The 17,134-nt window shown below is 41.6% G+C and overlaps 1 protein-coding gene across 2 annotated transcripts in view; it reads right to left on the bottom strand.

Annotated features, from left to right (window-relative positions):
* Window positions 1-319: 319 nt before the first annotated feature.
* chd9 (chromodomain helicase DNA binding protein 9) overlaps window positions 320-17,134 on the bottom strand; it is a 109,749-nt gene continuing 92,934 nt past the window's right edge. The window contains exons 30-39 of one of the 2 annotated variants that reach the window (XM_088333915.1): window positions 15,591-15,796; window positions 13,304-14,158; window positions 10,938-11,107; window positions 9,783-10,007; window positions 8,084-8,261; window positions 7,887-8,017; window positions 6,791-7,012; window positions 5,874-6,020; window positions 4,949-5,053; window positions 320-3,454 (exon numbers count right to left, since the gene is read on the bottom strand). In XM_088333915.1, the coding sequence (XP_088190041.1) occupies window positions 2,615-3,454; window positions 4,949-5,053; window positions 5,874-6,020; window positions 6,791-7,012; window positions 7,887-8,017; window positions 8,084-8,261; window positions 9,783-10,007; window positions 10,938-11,107; window positions 13,304-14,158; window positions 15,591-15,796 (3,079 nt within the window). In that variant the 3' untranslated portion in view covers window positions 320-2,614. The remainder of the gene's footprint in view (window positions 3,455-4,948; window positions 5,054-5,873; window positions 6,021-6,790; window positions 7,013-7,886; window positions 8,018-8,083; window positions 8,262-9,782; window positions 10,008-10,937; window positions 11,108-13,303; window positions 14,159-15,590; window positions 15,797-17,134) is intronic. The other variant, XM_088333916.1, reaches the window with a different exon arrangement.

Below are 17,134 nucleotides of genomic sequence, written 5' to 3'. Positions count from 1 at the left end.
CGGATTGTTTGAGCCTTTGCTTGAATAAGCTGGGAAGCTAGCGAGCTAGCATGAAAGCTGGACGTGGCGCTGCCGTGTCAGACAACAATCAGAATTATTTTATTTGTGCTTCGGAAGGTGGTCGATTGAGAACAGGAAGAAGGTGTGCTAGCTATAAGGAAGCGCTTGGAGAAACATGAAGCGGGTCGGATTTTGGCACAGTTTTTTAGAGGAGGGGGGAGTTTTTGGGGTGCAACTTGGCGTTAATGAGGGTTCCGGGTACAAGCATTCACATTCATAGTAACAGTTATGGACAATTTAAAGAAGGGGTGTCAAAACGTTTTTGTTGCAGAGGCCATTTATTTTTAATTATTAAAGAGCTTTATTGACATTTTAAAATATTTTCAAACACAGTATATTTTTGTGTTTTACGTTAAAAAAATGTCCCACTTACTTTTGTGACAACAATGGAAAAACAATTCTTATAATGAGTGATGAGTTCATTCCGTTTTTAATATTGGACGTCTGCATAGGAGATTCTTGCTTACTGTTATTCGTTGTTTTGACTATTCCCTCATTGACGCTATCGGCCAATCATGTTGCTGTTCTTTGATTTACCACATCCTTTGAGGCTGATCTGATTTTTTGTAACTTCGAACAATTAATAAAAGGAGGGGTCTTTGAAAAAAGGGCTTCAGGGCAGAGTGCTGCTTTCACGTGTCCTTGCAAGTTAAAAATCCATTGATGTCTTATCTCCTTATTTTGAGTGTCTACAAAGGTTTAAAGATACCAATAAACGAAATCATTTGCCTCATTGGCTTACTATCTTATGCTTATTTTAACTCATTAGTTTCTACTTTTTCAAAACAAAAAAGATAAACTTAGAAATTTAACTTTTTCGTCTATGGGCAAATTTTCTTGGAGTGTAAAAATAAATATCGGCATTCATCACAGTGTTATAGCAGTTGCTTGATGGTAAGTAGTTTATTTGCAGCAGATAACTCAAATTCCTGTGTTTTTAAAATCTGGTGGGCCGCTTAAACAGTTTAAACACCCCAAAATAGTCAAAACTGTTCATGTTTTAAGGAAATAATGGGAATAAACGACGTTTTCTGGAACATAAGGGAATCTGCAGCTTGTGTGACATTCGTTAGCTGCCCGAGTTATTGCTCACATCCGCAAGTTCTGCAAAGCAAGCGTGTCCTATTTACATCATCAGCGCTCCGTCAAAATATATTAATGGTACAGCTCAATGCATTTATTTTCCTCAAAATAACCTTAATTCCTGACTTCATAATAATTACAATAATGCCGTTTTTTTTTTGTTTCATAACAGTCCAACGTGGCTTTTACTCGAGTCCAACATGCAAAACGTCTGAAGCAAGACGCTACCTTGTTTACAAACGTTAACATATGAGTTCAGTCTTTTTCGTGGGGAGGGGGCCGCGTTGTTTTTTAAAATTTTGCTTTTTTACACAACAATTTGATTGGTTATTTACACAATGAAATTCTAAGTGCTGGGAGAAGTGTGTGTGGTGGTGAAAGGGCGTGGAGGTAAGATCTTAAACCCGGCCTAAAATGTCAATCGTTACATTTGGGTCAGGCTTCTCTTTTGACCTTTTTGTTTCAAAATTATTCACCCGTCATTGTTCTTCGTCTCTCTGCCTCTCCCTCTCTTAAAGTGCCGCGCTACTGCTGTTGTTGTTTATGGCCATATTTTCAACCCGTCAAGACAGCCTTAAAATGTTCACGCCAATGAGGAAAAATTGTCGGTAAATGTAACCCTTGCTGACACAAAAATATACAAGATGTAAATGTTTATACCAGTGTTTCGCAACCGGTGGGCTGGGACTCAAAAGTGTGTTGCGGACCTGTTTTCAGTATGTTGCAGGCCTTTGCCTTGGCAAAACAATGCTAAGAAAATAAAAACATAAGTAAGGGTCATTTAAACTCCATAAAAAAATCTAAGTTGACACCAGCGACGACACCAAAGAAAACGTCCGATTAAGTTTGTTTGCACATCTTCAACATGCCCAGACACGGCGGAGAATATATGAGATATGGATTTTATCATCTTGAAGCCAAAGTCATTGAAGTGATTCGGACTTCATTAAAAGAGCAGGCCATGCGCACTACAAGGGAATATTATTAATTTTGATTTGGCCTGTTATTTTGTAAAGTGTGAATAAATACTACTATCTCTGGTTTAAACAGCACAATCCTTCCACTGGAACGTTTTTCTTAATTTGTGTCATGGTGTGTTGTGTGAATAGGGTCGGATGGTGTGTCCTGAAGTCAGACCAGTTGATAGCCACTGGTTTATACAGTTTTGTTTAACTTGGGAAGCAGTGAGGTGAATTATCATATCAAATTGAAGCCTGAATTTTGTAAAAAATAAATAAATAAAAATCTGAGTCCTCGCTATTATGAAATTTTGAGCTTGCTTTGGGCTCGGTACTCCAAATCAGGCTAATTGTTCGGGCTCGGTCTGGGTCAGGCCTTAATACTTGCGGGTCTGGTCTGGGCTGGATTATTTTTAGGTTCGATCTTACCTCTAGTGAGGGGAGGTGGGATCTACACATATGTGAACACATGAATACATTTGTAAGGGCTTCATTAATAAATGAACGTCCCGTTAGTCTTTGCTGGAGTCCGAGTCTTCCGAGGAAGAAGTGGAGCTCCCGGAACCCCCGGATGAAGACGACCCGGCTTTCCCGCCGTTGTCCTTGAGGTCTCCCGACTCGTCCTCCTCCTCCTCCTCATCATCGTCTTCTAAAGTTTCCGCTTTGGTGGGCGGCGCTTGAGGAGGTGGTGGAGGAGGAGCAGGAATGGGAAGGGGCGCCTTCTGTTCAGGCTGCGTGTCGGGCACCGGGAGGTTAAGGCCTGGAGTGAGAAGCATCCCTGGGTAAAGCATGCTTGACAGCAACATGGGGTTGAGCGGGAGAGGGGGGCTGGAAGAAGACGAGGCACTTTGAACGTTAGTGGCTGCGAGGGCGGAGTCGGCGCCTTTGGTCCGTTCCTCGCTGAGGGTGCACTTCTCCCCCACAACTTGGCCACTTGCCGCCTCATTGTCCTCTGTGCCTCCTCCTTCCTTGTTCTTCCCCAGCAAGCCTCCGACGCCCAGCAAATTGGGCAGCCCCGACATGCCCGAGAGCATCATGGGAAACATGGCAGCCAGGTTGCTCGCCGCCAGATTCCCAGCGTCCGAGGGCGGCAGGCCCATGAGGCCGGCGGTCAGCTGCAGGTTCTGTTGAAAGGCTTGCAGGCTGCTTAGGTCCATGCCTCCCAGCAGCCCGTTGGCCAGCAGGGGGTTGAGCCCCAAAGCAGAAGAAGCGGCTGCCGCTTGCGTAGCGTGAGCAGTCATGGCCGCCGCTTTCATCAGAGGATTCTTCGGGCGTCGCCCTCGCCGGCTCACCTCCTCGGGGACGATGGGCCCAGTCAGGATCCTGTCAAACATGCTCGCTGGGAGGTAACCCTGAAAAGCAACAAGCAGGCATAACAATAAGTCAGAGCGTAAATAAATAAGAAGTGTGTAGGGAAAATACTTTGTGCATAACTTGCACACCTAATTTTTCATTTTAAAAAAATTGTATGAAATGTAGTTTCACTTTGTCTCACCTCAAACTAAGAATTGTAAATGACAACCGTTGAATACATGCGTCCATGATTCAACAATGAACACAATACCAACATATAATTTATAATGTATTGAATTCATGTACATCAAACTTTCATTCGTCATAAGATACACTAAAGAGTTGTTTCTTTTGTTTATTGATTTCTTTCAGGACGACTTTTCTGTTTTCTCCATTTTCTACTTTCGTCTCTGGTACTGTGAATACAAATATTGTGATGGCAAGATCAAATCTAATGCGCAACTTCACCGATTTTAATTCAAATGCACCACCTCAAACGCCTGCTTCTCTCTGGAAAATCTCACAATTTCCCCACTTCAAAACATTTTCTCCTCATATCTAAACAATTCACGTTACCCTTTTTGGCTTCTAAACAGTGTATTTCTCCTAAGTGTCAGATATTTTCATGCGTGGAACCTGTGTCCTTCATTTTTCTTTTTTGACAAAAGGTTCTGGACTACATTGCTTTGTGTTTTCAAGCGGTTGAAATATTTAATCGCAATTACCTTATTTTCCGGACTATAAGGCGCACCCAAAAGCCCCAAAGTGGTCGGAAATTTGAACATTCGCCTTATAACCTGGTGAGCTCTGCAGTCTGAACCTTGCCTATTTGTAACTTTTGGGGCTAAGCTTTGTTAACTTACCTATAAATAACGAAGATCAAATTCTGGCAGTGTTACGAAGAACATATGTTGGCCGTGTTACGCTGAATGAATCAACGTAAATACTGTAGCACTCAACAATTGTAGAGGCACTCCCTGGTAGCCTACAAATCTTAAAAAGGCTGGTCCTGGGAAAATATGCAGCTCAGACTTAGACGAGCTGAAACTTTTATGACCGTCTCAACAATAAAATCATTAATATAACCCTTCAATGTATAGTTGAGTCGCCTTTGGTGATTTCGAGATGTTATCTTTTGGGAGTAAAACCATCAATTGCCTCCTGCGAAATGAATACATATTCATAGTACATATTTTTTATTTATTGTTATTGCAACTCTACCGCCTTGGTGTTGTTTTAATCCTGTCCACCTTATAAACCGTTGCACCTTATAAATGAAAAAAAAAAAAAAACATCACACAAGACTAATTTTTGTTGGTGTTCCTTATCATCGGGTATAACGTATTGTTCAGAAATTACAATGGTGATTTTTTGTTGTTGCTGCTAAATGTCATCACATTTCATTACACTTTTGCAATGATGCATTGTTTTTTTAGCGCATTGTTATTCCAACTTAGTCCATTCTCCAAGCACTTCATTCTAAATATTTTGCCTATTTATACAAAATGTGAACAAAAGTAGCAATTTTTGTTCACAGTTTGTAGTCAACTTACAGACTGTTTGACGACGTCGGCCCATTCAGGCGGGACACCGTACTCCGGGTTCTCCTGGAGAAAGCGGCACAGATCCTTGAGGGGAGGTGCGAAAGCTCCACCGACCTGAAAGCCCAAAATAAAATCAATGTAATGGTAACACTTTGAAATTGCAGTTCATTAAAGGGATTATAAAAGAGCATTTTTTCCAATTAGTCACAGAATATTTAGTGTTCCTCCCCAAAATCAACAAAATATGTTGCAAAATATTCTACACGCCGGGTGACTTAAAAAATTTAGTCTATAAGTTGACAGAGAGCTGTGACATCAGTGGATAAAAACAAGACTCTTAACAATGGCGGGTGCCGTTGCAGCAACATATGAAGCACGTCCAAAAAAGACAGTGATTATAGTGAACAGCGAATGTATCGCGCTCATTTCTGCTTGGAGGAATAACCGTGTCACCGAGGAAATGGAAATTGTGACTGTTTTGTCCGAGTTGTGTGCTTCGATCTCCAGAAGCTGCATGAGGTAAGTTTAACCCCTAGGGACTCTCCAGAAAAACTACCAAAACTTAGCTCAAAACACTTGTAACCTGTTCGACTAACACATAAACTAATATGGTGACTGGCTTGCGAGGGTGACAGTGTCACTTGGACATCGTCACAGCTCAGAAAGTTAAAGACGAGACAGGCTGTCTTTAGAATGCGGAAAATAATTTGAATATACAGATGTTTTATACATACATACATACATACATACATACAAACATATATATATATATATATATATATATATATATATATATATATATATATATATATATATATATATATTATGCAAGAAAACTCTTCTATTTTTTTCACATTTTGCATGTTTAAAATTTAGGTATCCCTTTGAGAAAGACAAGAAACCAAAATAATTTGCTGTTTTTAGGGGTTGGCACCTTGCGGGCGTTCCTCCTGTTGATGATCTGCACTCGTTCCTCGCCCGTAAGGCTGTTGACATCTATCTTGTTAGGGTTCCTGCACCGGTGCCTCTTCTGCTTTGGTCGGCCGTCCTGGACGTGGAACTGCAGGGGCTTGTTAACACCCTGAGCAAAGACAGAGGTGTTAAAGTAGAAAAAAAACACAGTAATCCCTTGCTGTATTGAGTCTTTGCTCCTTGATGGCTTTTTCATGATTAACAGATGCCTTGACAACCAGGTTCTTTGGGGCACCACTTCCTGTGGATTGTCCTGGGCAAGTACAGCCTGGCGGAGCACGTCTCTCTCAAGGCAGTTTTTTTTTGTAGGTGCATGAAACAGATGGATTCAATACTAGTTTCAAAGGTTACGATTCAATCATCCCGTGGCCATATTTTTTCGGTGTACATAAGGACTTTAATATTTGGTGGCTCCAGGTATTTTTTTGGGTCCAATACTGTATGGCTTTTTCAACATTTGTAGTTTTCTACAACTTCCACATTATGGCAACAAATAATCATGTGAAGTGAAGTTGGTCGTGTCCCGAATCAGTGTTTCTGTGCAATAAAGCGGCAAGATTATTTTTAAAACTGTAATTTGACAATACAGATGTTATTTGTAAAAAAGACAAAAAAAAAACATTTTGAAGCACAGAACTTTTAATTGTTAAACAAATACCTAACCCTGTAAATTTGGGATTGTTATTTTGTTTCAATGTATAGAGTATTTATTAAATAACTAAATAAATAGGGTATTTTTCTATTTTAATAAACAAATAACTAAATGTTTATATTTTGCGGGTTTTGACTATCATGGGACCTTTTTGAAAGGCAATCCCTGCAAAAAATGAGGGATTACTGGATATCTCAAGAGCTTTTCTGAAGTGAATGTGAACTCACAGGAATGAAAGCGCCCGTGTCGGCGACGAAACCTGGGTGCTCCTTTAGCCACTGGTCGAGATCTTTTCTCTTGGGAGCGTCATCCCCAGCCAGCCGGGTGCCATCTTTGAGGTTGATGACCGGGACCCTGCTCTCCGCACCCTCTGGGCCCGAGGTCTGGGGGTTGTACCCTGACATTGGAGCCAAACCCACCTGACCAATGCCGCCCCACCCGGGAGCCGCCTGAAAACATGCAGGTTTAGTTTCTACATATTTCTTCTAGTTTTGCATTTACCGAGGTTTACGGACTACAAGTCACACCCAAAAACCAAAAGTAGGCTAGAAATACGAGTATATGCCTTGTAATTCACCTTATTGTACGGAAATCAGTCATTAAATTTTATGCCAGTTAACAATGGTAAGAGCACCAAATATTAACCATCAGATCGGTCGCCTGAGACATGGATGTTTTTTCACAATTGCATAATGTATAATGCAATGGGAATCGAACTGGGTTTGCAGTAGGGAAACCACTGGATCTTATCCAATAGACTAGTAGGGATACAGGTGACACATGAACAGGTGTCCTGTCTCATATCACACTATTTTTATTCAGGGAACCAGATATGTTAGAGAAAATGTCGTTTAACTTTTTCTCAGCTGAAAAATGCTCAATAGAAAAGTTAAAACAAGTAAAAGAAAACAAAAATGTGAACAACGCAGCATCGTGAATACTCCATTGTATTGAAATGGTTCAGTCTATTTGATTCCTAGCACTGCTCTTGCCCCCCTCCCTACTCCTCTTTGCCTCGGCTAGTGTCACTTGCGGCATAGCAGCAGTCTGTGGAGGGAGGTTCTGGCGTATTACAGTAAGAGTATGTTGTACAGTGGTAATGTCAAACAACTAGTTGACCACCCAATACCATGATTTTGTGGAAATCAACAGAAATTAATCCTCATTTTAGCTGCATTGAATCAAATGCAAGTTGAATTCAACACTCTGGGTGCTTAGCATCCCCAAATCTCAGAACCTAAAATGGCCCCTGATTAAGACCATTTATTAAGGGTGCGCCTTATAGTGCGGAAAATACGATAACATTGAGTATTTTATGCTGACCTGCTCATGAACTTGTGTCCTATTCATAAAGAGCATGTCCATTCCCTCCACGTTCTTCCTTCTCCCCCGCCGCCTCTTGATTAAGGGTTGGCTATCCAGGACGCCGTTTAGCCTCATGGCGCCAACAAGATCTGGTAAACCCAGGAATAAATTCCCAGAAACATTTCATTGCAGATTCTCCTCGTTTTTGAGCCTACCGTTCTGGAAGCTGCACTGTGGTTTAGTGATGTCGGCCAGGCCCGTGTCGCAGGCACTCTGTAGGTCATGCAGCCGGGCCAGATACTGCTGCTGCTCTTGGGGCGGCTCCTCAGAGTCGAGGGTTCTTTTCAGAGGGAGCCCCTGCTTCTGGAAGGTCAACTTAAGGCTTCCCTCTTGCTGCATGGACAGATACGTTTGTTATTAGTAAACAACATCTGTTGGTTTAGGCAACAATCTTTATTGTATAGCACCAATGCAAAATTTCTTTTACAATAACACAAATATTTATAGTGGAACTGTTACATCTGGATGTTACAAAATACAGACCAAGAAGGTAGACGTCATGTGAGATTTCAGAAAATCAAACAAGACCAATTTAGTGACTATTTTAAGGATGATAGATTTTTAGGTGTGTTTTCAATGTTAAAGGTTATAGTCAGTAAAATGGTATAAACTGATTGTTTGACATTTTCATTGATTTCATTTCAATTTTGTTGCATGTTTAATATTTTGGCTTAATTCGCACCGCTTATCCTCACTAGGGTTGCAGGGGGTTCTTGAGCCCAACTCACATCATCAAGGTCTGGGAAGGGGACAGTGAATTGGTTGCCAGCCAGGGAACAAGGAGACATACAGTACAACCACTCGCTTATTCACACTTAGGGACAATTTGGACATGACATGAATGTTTTTGGAATATGGTGTGCCAGGAGGAAACCCACGAGGGAAAACACACAGAGACTGGAATTGAACCCTGGACTTCCACACCGTGGGGCTGCGTGTTAAGCACCTGGCCGCTGTGCTGCCCAATGCTTCCTGATCAGTTTATTTCACCTTTGACAATATTCCCCTCCCTCCAGATTATTGTCTCTCATTTTCTTGTTATAATACATAAAACATGTTTGTCCATGTCATTTATTTTTGTAAAGTTTGACAAGTATGTGCATACTTGCCTTCTAAAATATACTTTCAATAAAAAAATGTATTTGCCAACAACAAAACAATATATAAAATTTATAGTGCCAGGGTCACCAAACTTTTTAGGCTTAAATCAGCTTTCTATAACCGATTGGAGTGAAGGGCTACCAATTTGATATACTATACTATTTCCAAAATAGTTTGTTACTATGTTATAACCAGGTTGTAATCATTAGAGGTTAAGCATACAACTAAAACCTCATGTTAGAAATCATATTTACCAGACAATCGCAAAGACCCATCACAACCTTTCCGTGGGCTACTCAGGTGTTCTTAAGCGTCTGTGTGTTTACTTTGTGAGTATGGAATACGTTTTGGACAGTCTGGACGAATTTTTGCACAAGTCTCATGTTCCACTATAAATGCTTGTACGTATTATGTGCTAGTGCAACCAGGATACCTGACACACAAAAGATACAGTCGTAGCAGGTAGGCAGCATTAATAATACTGGAATTTGAAGCCAAAAGCGTAGAAATCAATTGTTATCAATGTGTTGGAGATCATAGAAATTTAACATTTGCACAATGTTGTCCTAGAGGCCCAACACAAAACAAGCTTGTCAGAAAAAAAGAGGAAGGGGTTATTACAATCCTCCCACTGTGAGGAAAAACCACACCCCAGAGGAAAGGCAGACTGGGAAAAGTCAGAGCGACATGCTCAACATGAAGACGATGGAGCTGTCGTTAGGGGGAATGGTGAGGCAGGTGAAGTCAACATACATCGTTCATCTTGACTGAGAACTCCTTGTTTTCTGCAACATGCTCGGTCACCTTAGACCCCTGTGGCGAGGCCGAGGGGTCTTCGCACAGGCTGCCATCCAAGAGCTTGGTCGTGTAGAAGGACGCTACGGCACCGCAAGGATCGTAGACACGCCGCATGGCCGGCCATTTGCCCTTCAGCACCGCCTGGCAGATGCTGTCCAGACGATTGATGATGACGCGATCCTGATTGTGAAACAAAAGTTATCAGACCTAAATGGTACCTCTTAAAGGTCTTACGAAACATAAATTTTATTTTTTCAACAAGGCACAGAACGTGTAGTGTACCACCATTAAATTATGCAAAATATTCCACATTTCGGGGGGCTCGGGAAATTTGGCCTCAAAGTTGACCTATCTGGCTTGTTTGCTGTGAAGCTTTGACATCAACGATGGAAAACAACACTTTTTAAAGGCAAATCCCATTAATACAAGAGTTGAGGCGTTCCGAAACCGACAGCAATTGTACTGAACAGCGATTGCTTACTGCTCATTTCTGCTTGGAAAAATTGGAACTATGCTTATCCTGTTGCTGGGTGCTTTGCGATTGCAAGGGTTTTGCCGTGCCCCTCGGTTGATTGCCAGCTGGCATTGAGTTTGTCACCATAGCTGTTGCCTGTTTTCGATGTTTGTTCCTGGTTAGCCTGGCTCCTTATAGCATGATTTTTGGTCTGCCAGGCGCACATTTTTTCTGCCGAGGCTGCGTGCGTTTTTCATTGATCGGTCCCCATGACCCCCCGATGGCGGCTCTCTGTGTGCTTTTTTCACCAGTAAACTCCTTTTTGGCTGCTCGCCCTTTGTTGTACTATTACTGCATCCACTTGCGACACACATTCCTAGGCTTTCTCTACAAAAACTGCCAGACTTAAGACACTTTTAACCTCTTCAACTTATTAACATGTAAAACAATATAGTGACTGGCTTGCTAAGGTGCTGGTGTTCCGCTGATGACGTCACAGCTCAAGATGACTAAGACAAAACGCGCTGTGCACAAAATGCATTATCTCGTAAAATAATTGGAAAATACAGAGGAAATATAAATACATTTTATGCAAAATACATCTTGCATGTTAAACAATTTGGGAATATCTTTAAGTGAGCTCTAAGTGGACTCACCTTCGGCCAGTGAGAGGCAGCCAGCACATAATGTCCTGCTTGGAACGGATGTGGTGTGCTGTTGATGACCCCGTTCTGCCCCACGTGGGCGTCCTGTGCATCATGCGGCACAGTGACTAACGAAGTCACGCTGTCCTCATCGAAGCCTTTCACGCTTGGTGCTGCAGGCACTGGAAACATCACACACAATGTTGTGATCTTTTTTATAATCGAAATAATTATTTTAGGGTGGTTGTGTTAGTTATGCTACTCGATCAAAGTGGTTTCAAGGCTTTTTGTTTCAACCAATCGAAGCAGGCTTGTAATGTTTTTATCTGAGACCCATGCTAATTGCTAAAAGATGGACCACAAATTGACGATCCAACAAATTTACAATTCCAAGTTTGGTTGTTAGTGTCCATTGATTCATGTTGCCTACATATAGTGATGGCAAAATGAAACCTCATAAAGCAGTGAAAGCCCGCAAGATGAATCATTTCCTTGACGTCGCTATCATGTGGACAGAATAATGTATAACATTCTTGGTGCATGCAATGAAATGGTGGGGGGTAAATCACTCTCAGAACACACAATATACATTATTGTGTACAGTATTCTGAAGATTGAAGAGTGTTTTAACATGAATTGTTTTGTGTTACTTTGTCAATGTTTTTGCTTATGCATCCAGTAAAACATGAAATAATGTGGCAAAAATTTGTTATTTAACTTATTTATTGTCAGACATTTTATTCCCAAGTTTTTGGACTCAGACGAAGTTGAGGGGGATTTGCAGTGTTTCTTAGCCGCTTTTATTTCAGACTACACACAAACCTTTTTGAATAAGTCACCTGGTACACCTGCTTTGCGGGGCTTCCAATGTCACTGCATATGTCATTAACACACACACCGAGTCGCCGTTCATGAACCACTCGTCTAAATTACTCGGGACATGCTTCAGGGATTTGAGCCAAGAAGCACTTCAGTACCTATATGTATATTAATAACATATAAAGCAGGGGTCTTCAAACATTTTGAATCGCGGGCCTCATTGGTTTGAAAAAGTTTGCACGGGGACTGGGCCAGAGGAAAAAAATAACTGATTGATATATTTCATGTTTTTTATATGCTGATAGAGGGTCTTGAATCCAATACCTTGGTAAGATAAGACAATCCATTTTTTCACCTGCAAAACTTCTGTTTCATAGTCTATTTGTTTATAAAGGGATCATTTCATCCAACTGTATTGAAACGCACAAAATTATGCATACAAATATACTAATTTACAAACAAAAATGGTAAAGAGTAATCTCTTTTTAAGCACTAAATTTGATCATTTACATTGAAAAACTCAATGCAGTGGAGACACTGCAGAGGAGGTTTATTGCATGAAATTTAATATCTTTATAAATACATTTGATATGATCACATTACCCTGATTTTGGCTGACATACACTGGCTCCCTGTTAGTTTAGAATGTGATTTTAAGGTTCTGTTGGAGTTATACAAAATCATGCATGGACTTGCCTCCTCATATCTTGCAGATTTAATTTCACCTTATGTTCCTGCTCGGACCCTTTGCTCAGAAAATGCTGGTCTACTAGTGATCAAGTAAGCCAAGAAGAAATAAACAGGTTTCAGAGCGTTCTCCATTTGGTGCTCTGAAATGCTATTTCCACTGAGATTGAACCTCAGTGGAAGTGTATATTTCATGTTTGTTTTTAGAGTGGTACACAGGGACACAGGTTAAGAATTCCAGGTGAGTGCAAATGTATTCCCCTAAACAGCCTTCTATTTTGAATCAAATTACATCTAAATGGGCGTTTGCACAAATGTCTTTGTTTGATAAATGGTCAATCAGCATATAAAGCTACAATGGGTGGAGTGGCGAGTGGCTTCGGCGACATATTAAAAACTGAATGTCATAGTTTGACTTAAAGCGTCTTTTTTAAGCTTCTCCCTGTATCGTCTCGCGGCCCGCAATATATGCCTTCGCGGGCCTGATCCGGCCAGTGGACGTGGTATAAAGCTTGACTTAACATGTCAACCCTTAGTTCATTAATTTGGTTTTCTTTTGTGCAACATACCTTTAAAAAGATATATAAATGTGAAATGTGACTGCATTGACCAAAATAAAGAACCATTGCAGAGCCAACGGAAGTCCGTGAAAATTACATGAGGGTTCATGGCTATTTGCTACTCTCCCCATAATGTTAAGAAGATTAGAGTATAATGAAAATCATGTTGAAATATTTATATTATGAAATTTAGTAATCATTACTCATTTGTTACGTTGTTTACCATTTTTCATACGTTGACATTCCATTTTGAGTGTGGCGCGTTAAATCAGTTAATCATCATTAACAACTGGGCAACTTGTGACGTCTTACCTTTATGTTTTCCTTCATCTCGCTCAGTGTCACTATCATCAGAAGAAGAAGACGAGGATGACGACGACGAGGAGCCAGAAGAGCAGGACGATGAAGACGAAGATGAGCTGGACCCAGTGTGGGAGGAGGAAGACGACGAGGAAGAAGATGAAGAGGAGCGCGACGAAGAGCTGGACGAGGAGCCGTCCGAGTCGGTCCCTGAAGTCCGTCTCTCCCGCCGCCCCTTCTTGCTGGCCTTTTTGGGCTTTCTCTCAGAGGAGTTGGGCGTAAGGGGCTTTGTCCTTGCTGCCACCATCTGCACCTCGCTTTCCAGTTTGTCCAGAGCAACTCCTTCAGGAATCTCAGGTGCTAGAGCAGGACTCCAGCTTTCCTTCACTTTCTCCTTGCTTTCCTTCTTTTCTGGGTGGGGCTCCACTTTTGGGACAACTTCACTGGACTCGAAATCCCTAGGGGCGGGGGGCGGCAGTGCCGAAGTGGGTGTTACGGTCTGAGACTGAGGCATCGCTGAAGGCGTGAAGACTAGCGACTGCTGCTGCTGCGGCGGTATGGCCTTTGTCTGGGTATAGCTTCTCTGGGCCGCCATGAAGCCCAGATCAGGGTCTCGAAGTATGTGATAATCAGTCCGGCTGACACCGTGCTTGGCTGCACCGATTAGCAGGTCCCTGTCGTGGGTGCCGACTTCCCACCACGCAGGCAAGTCGGAGCTGACCTGACACAGCTGCAGGCGCTCGTAGAGCAACGGGTGGCTGAGGACCTGCTCCCTCACCTGGCGCAGCAATTCCACCCTGTACAAAGTGCGTGATGCACGCTCCTCTGTAATGGGCTGGAGGTTGAGGGACGGGTCCACGGCAGAGTCTAAAGGGGGAAAAGATGGACAGATGGAAATCATTAAGAGAATGAAACCATTTGCTGAACCCAATTTTAAAAACCTTGGCTGCAATATTTTTCTCCTACACATGGTATAATTAAGGTATAATTCAGTGACTAATTGATTAAGAGCTGTATTTAAGTGAATTCACAAAGACCAAACTTTTTCAATGAACCACAGAACAAGTAGTGTTCCTTCCCGCAAATATGTAGATAAGTTGCAAAATATTCCGTGGAATTTAGTCTCAAAGTTGACACAACTGGCTTGTTTGCTAGCAAGCTGTGACATCATTTAAGGAACACATTACTTCCAACATGGCAAATCACATTTACACAACATATGAGGCAGCTCTGAAATAGACAGTGATTGTCATGAAGACCAATTGCATACTGCTTATTTCTGTTTGGAGAAATTGGAACTTTGCTTACCCTGCTGATGGGGGCCTTGTGACTTTTGTTCGAGTTGTGTGCTTTGACCGCCAAACGCTGCTTGAGGAAAGTATTTACCTGCGGCTGTTACAGCGTGTGTTCCACCTTTGCCTTTCTATCTAGGTAGGTGATTGTGGCTTTTCGTTTGTCATTTTCGCTGGGTGTGTCACTAGCTCTTAGTTAGCATCCGGGCTGCTGAAGGCTATCAGTTCTGTTTGCTCCCGGTTAGCCTCCCATCAGCTGCACAGTGTGTTGTTTGGCAGGCAAGCCTGTCATGTCCAATGTTTTATTCCTTGTCGGGTTCGAGTTTGTGGCTGTAACTATTTTCGTTTTTTTGGTCAGCCGCCTAGCGTTTTTCCCGTCAAGGCCGAGGCCAACTTTAGTTGATCAGCTCCCATTAAAGCTCCGTGTGCTATTTTTTCCAGTTAGCTTTTTTTTGGGCTGCTCGCCCTGTTTTCTACCACCTGTGACACAACACGTAGGTATCCTCTACAAAAACTATCAAACTTTGCTTGAACCATTTGTAACCTCTCAGACTCACACATAAACCAATATGGTGACTGGCTTGCTAGGGTTAGGGTGATTCTCACATGACGTCACAGCTCAGGAAGTCAAAGACGAGACGGGCTGTTTTCAAAATGCATGATAAAATAATTGGAATACAGCGATTATTTATATATATATATATATATATATAAATATATATATACACATATGTGTGTGTGTGTGTGTGTGTGTGTGTTTGCTTGTGTACATAGAGTTTATACATAATCATGTATAATTTCCTGACATTTTGCATGTTGTAGAATTTGGGAATGCCTCTATCAGTGAGAATAAAATGTTTGCTTTTAACATTTTCCAAAACTTTGCCTCTCTCCAAGCTGGGCAGCTTAAGAAATAAACCAAGTGCAGTAGCCGCTTGCAAAGTTCCAAAACCCATGGTGCCATGGTGTTAGTTGCTATATAATGAACACTGAATGTATGTTCTAACCTCCTTCTTTGGGTGGCAGGCGGCACACTCGTCTGCACATGGCGGCAAAGGCACACAGGTACTTCTGCAGGCTTTCGTCTGTCTTCTTGTGCAGCCTTGCCATTGCCCGGAATTTTGTCCAGTCGAAACAACCCAGCGTCGGGTTGAAGACCACTCCAAACGTGGAGACAACCCGGTAGAAGTCGGCCTCTTCCCGTCTTGTCCATCTATTGACAATGTAAATATTTTTTTTAAAAGGTTTGGGGTGTCACTGTACTTTAGTTTTTTTTCCCTAATATACATTTGTTCACCTCACATATAAGATTCGAAAAGGGATTAAATACATTTTTGCAGCATCCAATTTTTATTGTATTTTATTACCAAGTATCTTGAACTAAAAAACATGTTTGAACAAGGTTAGACAAACAATACGTACTCTATAATTAGATGACTGTACACAGGTAGGAAATATACTAATTGACTGCAAACTCATTCAAGAGGCTGGCTATCATTTGTCATATGAATGTGTTCTCAGCGTATCCTATATCAATGTTCGTATATCTTTTTCATGGGCAAATTCAGGCACTTTTTAAGGACTATTTCATTTTTAGTCGTGCATGTGCATTTATAAAGACTTATAATTGAGTAAGTCGCAAATGTATTTGTGGATCTGAACAATACCCGTGTACCGTATTTTCCGCACTATAAGGCGCACCGGGTTACAGGGCGCACCCCGGAAAAATAGTTTTTGGTCCTATTTTTGACATACATAAGACGCACCGGATTATAAGGCGCTACAATGGGAACGTCGACAAAACAGTCAGATAGTTCAGTCAAACTTATTACACCATTAATATTCCCAAAGCTTGCAGACGCAAATACGTGTCAAGAACACGTGCGGATGCGGTGTCCGTACGATGTCACTCAAATGCATCTTTCCATCATTCGGAGGGTTAAAGTCTTGGGATTCAAGAAATGCCAACCATTCCTTAGTTTCTATTTTCTTTTTCGCTCGCAACTTTACTGTGCATATGACAATAAACACTTGGAATTGAGTTTAATTTAAAAATAGACACTCCATTCCATCCATTATCTGCACCGCTTATCACAGAAACATCGAGTTCAGTCTGAAACAAGATATATTGCCGGAGTAGCTCACCGAAGTCATTGTGTTCATACTAATGTTGCAGCGGTGGTCCTCTTATATCCGTGAGTGTAGTAAATCCAGGAGAATAAAATATTTACAAATACAGTATAGTAAAAAATGCTTTCTGTATGCCGTCAGCCACGTGCTATACGCATTCATCTTTTTCGGCCAATTGCAGGCTTTGTTTTGCCGTTTAAACCAATGCCAGTCTGTAAATGATAAAAAGGATCCGCCTCTTGACCTCCGAATAACTTTAGCCAATAGTGATCGATTCAACTGATGATTGACACATCTTTTTTGGCCAATTGCAGGCTTTGTTTTGCCGTTCAAGCCAATGCCAGCCTGTAAATGATAAAAATGATCCGCCTCTTGACCTCCAAATAACTTTAGCCAATAGTGATCGATTCAACTGATGATT

Source organism: Urocampus carinirostris, chromosome 4 (assembly GCF_059441175.1).
Source record: "Urocampus carinirostris isolate Australia breed hairy pipefish chromosome 4, RoL_Ucar_1.0, whole genome shotgun sequence".
NCBI classification, from domain to species: domain Eukaryota; kingdom Metazoa; phylum Chordata; class Actinopteri; order Syngnathiformes; family Syngnathidae; genus Urocampus; species Urocampus carinirostris.
The sequence above is the reverse complement of the archived record's forward strand: the minus strand, read 5'-3'. Positions and strand labels throughout refer to the sequence as shown.